The 12,968-nt window shown below is 45.2% G+C and overlaps 1 protein-coding gene across 1 annotated transcript in view; it reads left to right on the top strand.

The window, feature by feature from the left end:
- The first annotated feature begins 1,996 nt into the window (after positions 1 to 1,996).
- Positions 1,997 to 12,968, top strand: part of ELOVL2 (ELOVL fatty acid elongase 2) — a 106,946-nt gene continuing 95,974 nt past the window's right edge. The window contains exon 1 of the mRNA XM_066578942.1: positions 1,997 to 2,151. Within this exon, the coding sequence (XP_066435039.1) occupies positions 2,149 to 2,151 (3 nt within the window). The 5' untranslated portion in view covers positions 1,997 to 2,148. The remainder of the gene's footprint in view (positions 2,152 to 12,968) is intronic.

The raw sequence follows: 12,968 nt of genomic DNA, 5'->3' as shown, positions 1-12,968 counted from the left end.
CCCCATCCTTTGGATCTCTCCCTCTCTCTGGCTCTGTCTTCCCCTCTTTCTGGCCCTTCCCCCTCCCTCTCTCTCTGGCTTTCTTTTATACTCTGGCTCTCTCCCTCTCTATCTCCCTCTCTGGGTCTCTCTCTTGCTCTTTACCCCCTCTCTCCCTGGCTTTCTCTCTCCCTCTCCCTGGCTTTCTCTCCACATCTCTCTGGTTCTCTTTCTGTCTCTCTGGCTCACCCCTTTTTCTATGTTGCTTTCTCTCCCCCTCTCTGTGACTGACTCTCTCTCTCTCTCTCTCTTTGGCTATCAACTTCTCTTTGGCTATCCTTCCCTCTATCAGGCTTTCTCTTGAATCATCTTTCTGGCTTCCCCTCTCCCTCTCTCTCCTTTAACTTTCTTGCTTTTTCTCCCTCTCTGTATCTCTTCATCTCCATCTCTCTCCTGCTCTCCCTCTGCCTATACCTCTACCTCTCCCTCTCTCAGGCTCTTTACCTCATTCTTTGACTATCTCTTACCCCCTATATGGTTCTCTTCCCATCTCTCTAGCTCTCTCTTTCTCCCTTGCTCTGGCTCTCTACTTCCTCTCCTGTTCTCCCAATCCTCTCTTGTTCTTTCCCTCTCACTGCCTCTCTCCTCTCTGGCTCTTCCCTCTCTCTGGCACTCCCCCCCCCCTCTCTCTCTGGCTCTTTTCTCCTCTCTCTGCCCCCCCCCTCTCTGGCACTCTCTCTCTCTGTCTCCTCCTCTCTCTGTGGCTCTTTTCTCCTCTCTCTGACACTCTTCCCCTCCCTCTATTCTGCTCCCACTCGCTCTCTCTCCTACATTATGGCTCTCTCCCACTCCTGGATTTTTCTTGCATTTCTGGCTTTCTATCCCCCTCTCTCTGGCTCTCTATCACTCCCTTTGGCTCTCCCCCCTCTCTCACTTTGGCTGCCACCTCCACCCTCTCTATTCTCTGGCTTTCTTTACCTCTGCCTCTCTGGTTCTCTCTCACTCTCTCCCCACCTCTCTCTTGCCTTTTCTCCTTCTCTCTCTGCCCCCCCCCCCCCCTCAATCTCCCTCCCCTTTCTCTGTGGCTCTCTCACCCATTCTTATGCTTTCTCCTCTCTATTGTTCTCTCTCTTTCTGGCTTTCTCTCCCTCTCTTTAGCTCTTCCTCCCCCTCTCTGATTCTCTCTCACTCTCTCTGGATCACTCCCTCTCTCTTGCTCTCTCTTTCCCTCTCTCTGCCCCCCCCCCCTCTCTAACTCGCCCTCCCCCTCTTTTGGGCTCTCTCTCCCATTCTTTGGCTATCTCCCACGCCTTTCTCTCTTCCCCTCTCTCTGGCTCTGTCTCCCTCTCCTTCACCTCCCTCTCTTGCGCTCTTTCTCCATCTTTCTAGCTCATCCTCCCCTTCTCCTATTCTCTGGCTATCCCCCTACCCCTCTCTCTTATACTCTTCATTTCCTGTTCTAAATTAACCACACCCTCTAGATTAACCACACCCTCATGAGACCACTCCCATCACCCTATAAAAGGCTCTGCCAGCCTGACATCTCTGTATCATCCATATGATCTATTCAGTGGCAGTCAACAGGTGCTTCTAAGTACAAAGTTTTGTTCAACCATCATTGCTGTACTTTTATTGATCATTTCTATTTCTGTGTTTATCAATAAATAATGGAACCTTTGGTTACTCCATCTGCTGCACCGTACCCCCCCCCCCCCCCCCAGTCACCACCATTGACAAAGACCATTATTCTTTTCAAAGGTTTCGTAAATCTTTCCATATTTTACTTTTAAATCATGAACTTCACATTTTTTTTAAGCCTCTCTCTGTCATTTCCATTTGAGTCCAGTCTGCCAGTGAGGGACAGTAATCCCCTGGTAACTGGCGTCCAGTGACAGCTGTAAGCACCTAGCAACAAGAGTCAGCGCCCCCTGCTGTCCACTACTGCTTCCACACATTGTAATCTCCACTACACACAGGGCACGCCCCCTGACTACGTCACAAAGCCAGCAGCGGCAGGAGCCTCTCTCGCACTGTGACACAGGCGGCCTCTGCCCTGCGAGTGCAGCGAAGACGTCCAGCCCGGAGCGCTCGGGAGCAGCGCCGCTTTGGATACCCTGGACAGCGCTCATCCCTTCCGCTGGAGTCGCCGGTGCTGCTGCTTGTGTCACTATGGTGAGTGCATGGAGGGGTCTTCATTCATTCATTCATCCATCCCTGTGCACTTTATCAGGGCATTCATTGTAGGGTGTGCAGTATGTTATAGCAGGGGGCTAGATGTCACTGCAGGGGCTTTATGTGACACTTGTGTTCTATGGATGTCCTGATGAGTGCACTTTTTGGAGCATGCACCTGCTCTACCCCAGATCTGTGCCCCTCCTTCCTCTGGGCACATTGTAATACACTTTATCACTTGCTGTCTGCATGGCATCACCAGTAAGTGATGCCCACAGGACTCGTTGCACGTCACCATGGGATGATCAGGGGATTGCATGTCTCCTATAGGATATAGGCAGTGCACTGTCAATCACCAGTAAATCTCTAAAGCCAGCTATGAATTGTCACCGGGAGTAGATGTGTCCCCATGTGCCCACCTCCACCATTGCCGGGTGCCTCACAGATGTCCACGGATGAGGTGATCCCGGATGACCTGTCAGGAGAACAGGCTGGACACTTGCTGGCTGATCTCCATAAGTATATGGCGAGGGGCTGTACAAGGGGAGGGGAGCGTGGTGGGCTGAGGAGAGGGGCGGGAAAGGCTTCACTTCGTTCTGTGATTTGTAAGAGGAGAAATAGAATCCGGTGGAATGACCTAAAAACAGTGCCAAGAACACAGTGCTATACAGAGAATACACCTCTGTCATGGGGCTGAGTAATGGAGGCACGCTCTATGGGCGTATTGTCTGGGTGCCGCTGTTAGTAAAAAAAAAATACCTGAAGGTTTAGGAGTTCAAGATGTTAAATGCTTTTTAGAGACTAGAACAATGGTCCTCAAGTTGTTCTTGCAAAGAGAGCCTTCAAAAAGTTCCAGAACCTGCTGAGGAACACCAAGGTTAGCATCTTCGTAGCGCTGCAACCTGCACTGAGCGGTGTAGGAAAAGACGTGAGCTACTCCAGTAGACCAGCAACTCTGTGACGGGTAGAACCAGTATCAAATGATGCCTTTCAACTTTCAGCTTCACAACTGCATCCAGGTCCCTAATGAAGGCAGAGAAGTAGTCTTCACAGATGAATGGAGCTTAAAGGGGTTTTGTCATTAAAGCTGGACAATGCCTAAAATAACAAACAAGGGTATACTCCTCTCCTGGGACCCAGCTGACAGCCGGCACTGGCATCAGTGGTGCCTTATTGGGAAACGGGCTGGGCGGGAGTACTTGACTGCTGCGGCCAATTAGAGGCATCACATCCCCAAACTTCTTGCATCATGGCAGCTAGGATATAAGCGCTGATGCCAGGAGCACCTATGGTTAGTCGCAGCAGTCACATGCTTCTGCCCAGCTGGTCTATCTGAAAGTCACCGCCGATGCCAATGACAGCTATCAGCTACGTCCCAGGAGAGGTGAGTATATCATAGTTTGTTATTTTAGGCAGGGTCCAGCTAGGGGATGGGGTTTTGTTTTAATGACAAAACCCCTTTAAGGCCTCATTCAGATGGCCGTATTGTGAGTTGCACTCGGGTGCAACTGACGTCGGACAGCACACTGACATACGTTCTCCATGGACCATGCACATTCCCCTACCTATTCTCGTCTGTGAATACAGACCAGAATAGGACATCCTTCATGTGGACTATCGGTCCTTGTGAAAACGTGCCTACATGTAGAGCCACATAGGCTATAGTGGATCTGCGTTCTGTCCGTGAAATACATGGACAACACACGGATATAAAATAAAGCCTAAAGGAGATGCCCTGGCAACTGCATGAGGTGGACTGGTACTGTAGGCATGCTACTGAATTTCAGATGAATAGAGACCATTTGTGAACCTGCAGTGTCAGTCGTGTGGAATATTTAAGCCCTCACATTTGTTTATTGTCATCCTGATAGAGTTATTCCGGTTAGCCAACTGAACCCCAAATGTGAATGGAGTAATGCCGAGCTGTAGCATAGGACAACCTTCAAGATGACACCAGTTCTGTTGGACCCCTGAGATCTGAGGAACACAGGACTACCAGAAGGTTTAAAGTGACCCTCCAGCCAAGTGCTCAAAATTGATATTTAAGTCAATACTTAAAAGGAATGATTATCTACTTCCTATTTTTCCTCATATCTTGCTCCTCAGCTGCTTTTTAGCTTAGCTCAATTAGGATAAAGCTGTGATCTGTGAATATAGTTTAGTGCCTAATCTGAAGTAGTCTGAGACATGCCCCCTGTCTAATTATTGGTTCAGGCTGCAGTGGAGGCAATTTGAACCCATGTTGAGGCAGGGGGTTTGTTCCAGATTACCTTATATTAGGCACCATAGCTAAACTATAGTCACAGCTCTGTCCTAATACAGTTGAGCTAAAAAGTAGCCAAAGAGAAAAGATCTGAGGTAAAATCAATAACAGGTAGTCAACCCCTGTAGATGCTAACTTACATATCAGTTTTGGAGCTGCTGACTGGAGAGTTGCTTCAAGAAAGAACTGAAGCTTTGGAGTTTCCTCCTTTAAGGACAACTTGGGAAATTTGAATAAGTAACCCTAGTAGTTTAATGGAACGAAAGCCCCTTTTCCTACATTTAAATTAATTTAATAGTCAACCCATTGACCCAGACCTGATCCCATTGCCCCAGTGCCTTTTTGCTGACAGCTATTTCCTCTGACCTCCTTCCATCTGACCTCTAGCTGGTCCATGATTTAGCCACCACAGGTGGGACATGTAGGTGAAGACTATATGAGCAACACATATTCTGATATCCTGATGAGCTTCACCCCTGGCAGCAATTCTTCTTGGTGGAAATTTCCATGTTTATAGATTTGATTCCACTTATTTCCCTTGAGTCCATTTTTCCACCATGGTTCATTAATTACTTGGCCGTTTGGCTATAATCTAGAAGAATGTATCAAGGGAAGGATCTGAAGATGTAGGTTCACACAGTGCACACCTGACATTGGCCTTTGCTAAATAGTAAAAATGTAGAGGGATTTTCTGATTAAAAAACACATTGGTGGCCGTGAGGGTACAAAATACATATCAAAATAACAGTGATACTCCGTGATGTCTCTACGTCTGATACAATGGCTACTGGTTGGAGTGTCCCACGATCTACACTCATTGTCAAAAAAAGTCCTGTCCCTAAAAGAAGTTGTCGTTTTGCTGCAAAACTCGGCATGCAGTTACATCTCAGGCAGACATGCAAATGATTAGAGTTGTGGTGTGATGAGATGAACGGTCTTGTCACTTGAAGCACTAAATGTATATCCACCCTTGGTCTATAAAAGGGCTCTTGGAGGCTCCTTGTGTGTAGTGACCTCTTTTTCTGCTTGTGTAGAGCTTGTTGGCCACTAGACGCCTCTACGACTTAATCAATGAGATTTCACCCAGTTAATGTGAGAGCATTTTTGGAATGCGAGAGCCTGGCTGGTCATATTGACGAATTGCCCGCCCCCTGGGACGTTCTGACCAGACTGTTAGAAGGTGTTGTGACCAGTGGATGCATGAGGGCACAAAAGGAGACTGGATTCAGGACACCCCAACAGACCATCAGTAGAGAGGATGTGTCTCTGTCTGCCATCCAGAGACAGGTGACACCATCATTACAGACCGCTCTGTCGGAACCATTTCCAGGTGTTTGGCTGAAGGATATTTCATCTCACGCGCCTATTATGTGTCCTGCCTTTGCCACCCTACCACCATCACCTAAGTTTGTCTCATGTGCCTATTATGTGTTCTACCTTTGCCACCCACCATCACCTCAGTTTGCAGTGGTGTTGTCAACGACAAAACTGGACTGCTACTGAGTGGAACCGGACTGTCTTCAGCAACAAATCCAGGTTTAGTTTTGGCACTGATGACAGCCGTGTTCATGTCTGTAGACCTAGTGGTGAGCACCTCAATCCTGCATGTGTTGTGGAGCAGCACACTGCCCCCTGCTGGTGTGATGGTCTGTGGGGCCATCGCATACAACAGTCGGTCACCGCTAGTAGTGGTATGAGGGACAATGACAGCTCAGCGATATGTTCAGGACATCCTGCAGTGACATGTGTTCCCCTCATGGCAGCTTCCAATAAGATAATGCTCGTCTGCACACACAAGGGCATCGCACTTCTGTGGGTTGCCCAGTCGCCAGTTTTATGGGACCATCTCAGTCGCCATCATCAACAGCCTATGAGTTTGCACAATCTAGAGGCTCAGTTACAGCAAATGTGGACCCATTTACCCCAGGATACCATGTAATCTCTATGCCTGTCCGTATCACATCTTGTATCCAAGCTAGAGGCAGTACAACAGGGTACTAGAGCCTCCATGCCCACCCATATCACATCTTGTATGCAAGCTAGAGGCGGTACAACAGGGTATTAGAGCCACCATGCCCGTCTGTATCACATCTTGTATCCAAGCTACAGGCGGCCCAACAGGCTACTAGAGCCTCCATGCCCACCCATATCACATCTTGTATCTAAACTAGCGGTGGTACAACAGTGTACTCAAGCCTTCATGTCCACCCGTATCACATCTTGTATCCAAGCTAGAGGCGGTACTACAGAGTACTAGAGCTTCCATGCCCACCCGTATCACATCTTGTATCCAAGCTAGAGGCGGTACAACAGGGTACTAGAGCCTCCATGCCCACCTGTATCACATCTTGTATCCAAGCTATAGGCGGTACAACAGGGTACTAGAGCCTCCATGCCTACCCGTATCACATCTTGTATTCAAGCTAGAGGCGGTACAACAGGGTACTAGAGCCTCCATGCCCACCTGTATCACATCTTGTATCCAAGCTAGAGGCGGTACAACAGGGTACTAGAGCCTCACTTCAAGTGTTTAGTTTTCTGGAATAAATGCTCCTTTGCTCTGATATTGTAATCACTTATATCAATGTTACAATCACACAGAGAAAGTTTCATTTCATTCCGACAACGTCTTCTAGAGGATGATTTTTTTTCTTACAATGAGTGTATATCTTACAAGGCCTTTACCTACTACTTTTGGTTATACAACTGATGGGACAGCAATTATACCACTCTATACATTGCCATCCACGAGAGTTAGAGAACTTTATCCCCACATGAAGCCGAAGTGCTGGGATTACCAGCCATGGCAGCCCATGTTCTATGAGTGTCTACAGTTAATAGTCTATATCAGCACTATATGAAGGCGCATCCAGTAATCTTTCAGATAGTGATTGAAGTCAAGCAGTAACATTTTGCTTCTCTACATGACATTTTCTCAAGCTTCTCTATTTACATCCTGCTCCATTATTCATTTCATGTTTAATTTTAGCCTCTCATTAAGTGGCTTTGGCCAGCATTGCTTCCCGGTCATTCTATCTTTGAGCTATCTAGTTTCTTGGATTCGCCTATATTCAAGCAGATGATACTTTGTATTATCGGTGGAAATTCTTTCTAAGTTTGTTTGTTTGTTGTGTCTCTACTGTGCCACGAGAGGATTGAGCCATCCACTCCCCTGCAGTCCCGAGGGTGTGTTCATGCCTACAACTTAGCGGTTTGTGATGGAAAAGGTATTTTTCAGTGTACTTTTGAAGCTCTGTGGAGATCCATGTATTGCATACTTCATGTGCCAAAAAAATCCCATAAACAGCTGCATGCATTGTTTTAAAGTAGAACTCCAGTGTCAGCACTTATAGGATCTCAGCTGGAAAAACCCCAGGGGATTACTGTGTTCCATTTATCAGGTAGTAACAAGGAGTAAAGCATGCATATTTTTTAATGTGCTCACTCTCTCTCTTGCTGCTTCTTCCTGCCTGTACAGGACTTACAGACAAAAATATGGAAACACTCTACAAAATGCGTGGGGTTTTAACCATTAGCACTGAGCTGCCCTTTTGACTCCTGCTTGCTTTCCCGCCAAATTTGTGTTTACTTCACCTCTTGCCCTGCTCTGGGTGGTTTAGGGAGCCAGCTAGTAACAGCTTAAACCCCTGACCAATGGAACCTTGTTGATCGGGCAGATGTTCACTTCTGCCCAGCAGCATCCGTGTCATATTCCCTCCACTTAAGTCACATGGGATTATAAATCATATTTCAATAAGTGACCGATTTTTAAGGCATGCATTTTGTACGATGTTTCCATATTTTTGTCCACCCCCTGTGCAGTGCATTAGGGCGCCTTCACAAGAGCGCATGTGCAATTGCATATGCTTCAGTGCAATGTATTTGCGCTACGAACTACGTTGAATTTGCACACGTATCGGCACTTTTTACTGTACTTTTTGCGCATGTAGAGCACTTTTTTGCCCTTGTGACACTACCACTCACCCCTCCCCCATTTAAATGGCTATTTAGCCTTATAAGGTCAAGATGTTTGTTTTTCTTAATGGAATTGTGCAGAGTATTACAAAGCATGCGCATTTGTGCACCTCCCTAGACTTTTATAGGGACCCTTGGTGCACAAATGTGCAGAAAGTTAGATAAAGGTCTATTTTTTTTTTGTGCACACAAAAAAACAAGGAAATGTGAATGAACCCATTGAGATCATAGGGTTCTATTCTCCGCGTATTGCGCATGCAATTATCGTGTGCACAAAAATTGGTGCAAATTTGCCCATGTGAACCGCCCTTCATTCTTCACTTAGGAGCTCGTTCACTTCAGCACTCTGAGGTTCTGTTTTCCTGCTCCGTTTGGCTGAATGTACAGTATCTGTCTTATGAATGGAATCGAACGGACCCCACTGCTGATAATGAGATCCATTCGGTTTCCATCTATTTACAGAACAAAATAGTGCAGTTTGCTGTGCTACATCATCCTGTTTTTCAATGGAATTCAGCGCTGAAGGTTCCGAACAGAACTTCCATGACTGACATGAATGAGACCTTAGTCAAACTAGGCTCATGCCTAGGGGCGGCTTCACATGGGCTTATTTGCGAGTGCAATATGCAGAGAATAGAACCCATTGATTTCAATGGGTTCGTTTACATGCATGTATTTTTCATGCGCATTTCAGTCGTGCAAAGCAAAACTGCGGTATGCTCTTGTTTTCCTGCGCATTTGTGCACCAGAGGTCCCCATAGAAGCCAATAGGGGGAAGGTGCAAATGTCCATGCAGTACACTAGGAGATGCGTGATACACTGTGTAAGCCTGCTGGAAAAAACATATCTGGAAGTTATTAGACTGATTAGGCAGTTAAATTAGTGCGTCTTTGTTGGATGCGCGAAAGTGAACTTGCCTTGTGGGCACAAAAAGTGCAGTAAAGTCGTTCAAAGCAGCGAAAATAAGTGGTAATCGTTCAGTGTGAACGCAGCCAATCCTCAAACGATGAACGATAAAGTGTTCGCTTCTCGTTCATCTTTCATTTTCTGCAGGCATAAAAATAGTTGGCTCGTTCACTAATCGTTCCGTTTAAATAGCGATCGGTCAGTTTCATCATCATTTATTGACAAAAACAGAAATATATCCCGTTAGCAAATCATAAAAGAAATTAATTTTTTACTTTAACCCTTTCCAATTCAATTTGTATCCTGATTTTCCTAGGGGAAGTTACTCTTTTTCTGCCGTTATACAATGGCGCTATATGCTGGCTAAAGCCAGTACTGCATGAGGTGACACATTGGATAGGCCCTGACAGCAGAGAGGCTGGCAATATACAGTAAGAGAACACCGACGGACATCTTCCAACATCAGGGCTGTACAGCCTTAAATCATAATGTCTTTAGATGTCAGACAGTGGATTGGAAAGGGTTAATCTCAAGGATCCGCTCACTGTTCTGGCAAATACAGGTGTGATGGGGAGGAAATGAACCACATAGTGTATTACACAGTCGAATAACTTTTTATTATATAAGTGTTAAAAGGACTTCCCGGCTGTGGGTGACCAGGCAAATCTTCTGTATTACACGGTTATTACAAATGATCTTCCGATGTGAAATCCTCATAACTCACATTCAATGACACTCAGATGTCTGTTATTAGTGTGCACCATTATTTTCTAACAAAGTTTGGTGAGGTTCACCCAGCGGGCGCACAATTTGTAAGTGGTACTCCAATTTTAAGGAAAAACTGTAAGGCTCGATGTGTGTCCAGTGACATTTTTGATGTTGTGCAACAAAACTCCTTGAGCTTCTGTTTCCATGTATATCAAATTTATCTAAGTGCCATTAAAAGTTATGAGGGTTTCAAATTAGGAAGACCATTTGTAATAAACGTCTACTACATCCACAGCTGGTAAGTCATTTTAACACTATTATATAAAAAAATGTAAAAGAAAGTAAAAATGTTACATTAGTTTTGGACCGCCAACAAAACCCTATGGAGATTTGGTACCTAAGCAGACGTCTAGGCTCGCTATACAGGTAGCTACACGCAGGATATGTCTCGGGTGTCCGCCCACCAATGGATGGGTAGGACAAAGAAACAAGAACCGGGCGTCCAACAACAAACAGACGGGTGGATCAGACAAGGATCTGTATACAGACATAAAATATCGACTGACAAACATCCAAAACGCTCACCTAGCATACCTGCATGCATAAACAGATGTAATAGATAGGGTACGAGATATTGGTTCATATTTTGACACTTAAGCCCACGAGCCTGCGACAAGGGTCCTCATTGTCTTATGAGCCCCTACTCTCATAAGATAACTACGCCAGGAGTCCTGCCTGCAAGCTGAGCGATTGTCCCAATAGGGACTGCCCTAAACTGGAACCTAAGGACCTGGCTCACCCTAGATGGAAAACGATCCAAGCAGCACAGGACACAGTTCACACAACACATCATGGAATTCATATAAAACAAAACAGGACTGTTCACACCACATGTCTAGCAACCAGTACAGACACAGAGAACACATCCCAGCTCACACCCACTGAACAACAAGCATGAATGCAAACACAAGGGGGAATGAGGAACACCAGCTCCCTCTAGCTAGAGGGTCTGGAATTTATGTGCAGCAGACCAATGTGGAAAACTCCACACCCAGCCAGCTCAAATATCCCACATTTGTGGCAATGTGCTCCCAAAAACCCAGAGAACTACAGGTCCCAGAAAAAAAAAAAGCAAAACCCTTTTTTGCACCCTTTCCCCTGTTTGTGTAAAAAACATTTTTTTTTAAAAACTCCCCACATATTTGGTATCATCGTATGTGTAATAAATTGAACACACTATTTATCTTGCATTGATGTATTTTATCTCCCTGGTACCAATAAAAACTACAAAAAAAGCCCTCGTACGGCCATGAGAACAGAAAAATAAAAAGGTTATGACTTTTGAAAAGCGGAGATGAAAATCCCCCAAAAAATCGTCGCCTCCTAAAATAGGCCATGTCCTTAAGGGCTTAAATAAAAAACCTAACACATACCCCCTCTTTTACACCAACACCATGCACACGTGACACTTTTTTCCAAATAAGAGGATTTTCTTCGTAAGGTGATTAAGTCATTTAGTTGTGTGATTCGCTGACTGAAAATGGAGTGATCAGATAGTTCTGTACTCTGGAACTAATGTGCTTTATACCGTCCCCTGAAAAGGGTAACGTGACCACAGACCTTAGAAGCAGATTGTTGGAGAGAGCGGGGAGATCTCCGCAGAGTACCTCTATGAAAGCGACTCGCACAACTCTCCTGCGCTGCAACAATCTCACTAAACCGGATACATTCTTAAATCAGTGAACACTAACTAGACTTTTACTGTATACTGTCCTTGTAGACATGGACTAAATGTCCCAGCATGCTCTGCATTAATGTTTCTCCATGTTCCTAAATCAAGTAGCGCCTGATCAAAAACATTAACGCTGGGCTCACACGATTCCAATTGCGGATTCAGCAATGAGCGTCCGCGCTGAGGATCCGCAGCAAGACGCAGCCATTCAAAGGCATGTACTTTCACTTTTTCGCTCACACTCACCTTGCTGCTGACTCCGGCTCCATTCAATGGAGGGTGTCTGACCCACAGCCCATATGCAATTAACATTGGGCCGTGGATACCCGCAACTATCGCTTAGCGACGGCGCAGGAAATACAAACATTAAAAAAAAAAAAGAACTGCACCGGAACGACGGCGAGACGCCGCAGTCATCCACGATATAGACTATTCAGGTATGCAGGGTCGCTAGCTGGGCTCACAGACAGAATCCCTGCGGACGTGGAAATTGGTCCGCCCGTGCGAGCCCGGCCTCAAGCTACCTACACACAGGCAAATACTCCTGTCATTTCTTAAAAGCTGCGATCCTCATACTTAGGTATGCCCTAACCACTACCTGTGTACTTTTAGCAATTAGGCTAATGAGCTGGCATATACCCTGTTTCCCTGAAAATAAGACATAGCATGATTTTCCAGAATTTTTGAGGATGCAAAATGATTTTTCAGGCTTTTTGAGGATGCTTGAAATATAAGCCCTACTCCAAAATTAAGCCCTGCTAACAGTTAATTAAAAAAGTCAATTTAAATAGTGTCCAGGCAGCTATACATGTAAAAAAAAGTTAAACCTTTTGAACAAAAATTAATATAAGACACTGTCTTATTTTCGGGGAAACACGGTAGATATACGTTAGTATGTTGTAGTGGGATTAAAGAAAAGCAAAAGTTTATTAAATAGAAGTTCCAAAATATGAAGTGATGTACAGATGTTCTGTATCGTCATGTCCATAACCATCTATACAATAGATCTATTGTATCATTTATGGTGGTGCATGCTGTAAAAATAAAATCTGCAGCGGAATTGCTTTTATTCTGCATTTTTGCCCCCAAAATTAATTAAATGCTAGTATATATATACAAAAAGTGCCACCTAGATAAGGTATAACTCATCCTAGAAAACAGACTCCTAGAGGTACATATGCACAAACAAAATCAAAAAGTTATGACAAAAAGGAAAAAACAAAAAATTGCTCT

The sequence above is a fragment of the Eleutherodactylus coqui genome, chromosome 9, assembly GCF_035609145.1.
Source record: "Eleutherodactylus coqui strain aEleCoq1 chromosome 9, aEleCoq1.hap1, whole genome shotgun sequence".
Taxonomy (NCBI): domain Eukaryota; kingdom Metazoa; phylum Chordata; class Amphibia; order Anura; family Eleutherodactylidae; genus Eleutherodactylus; species Eleutherodactylus coqui.
This window is presented reverse-complemented; position numbering and strand designations above follow the sequence as displayed.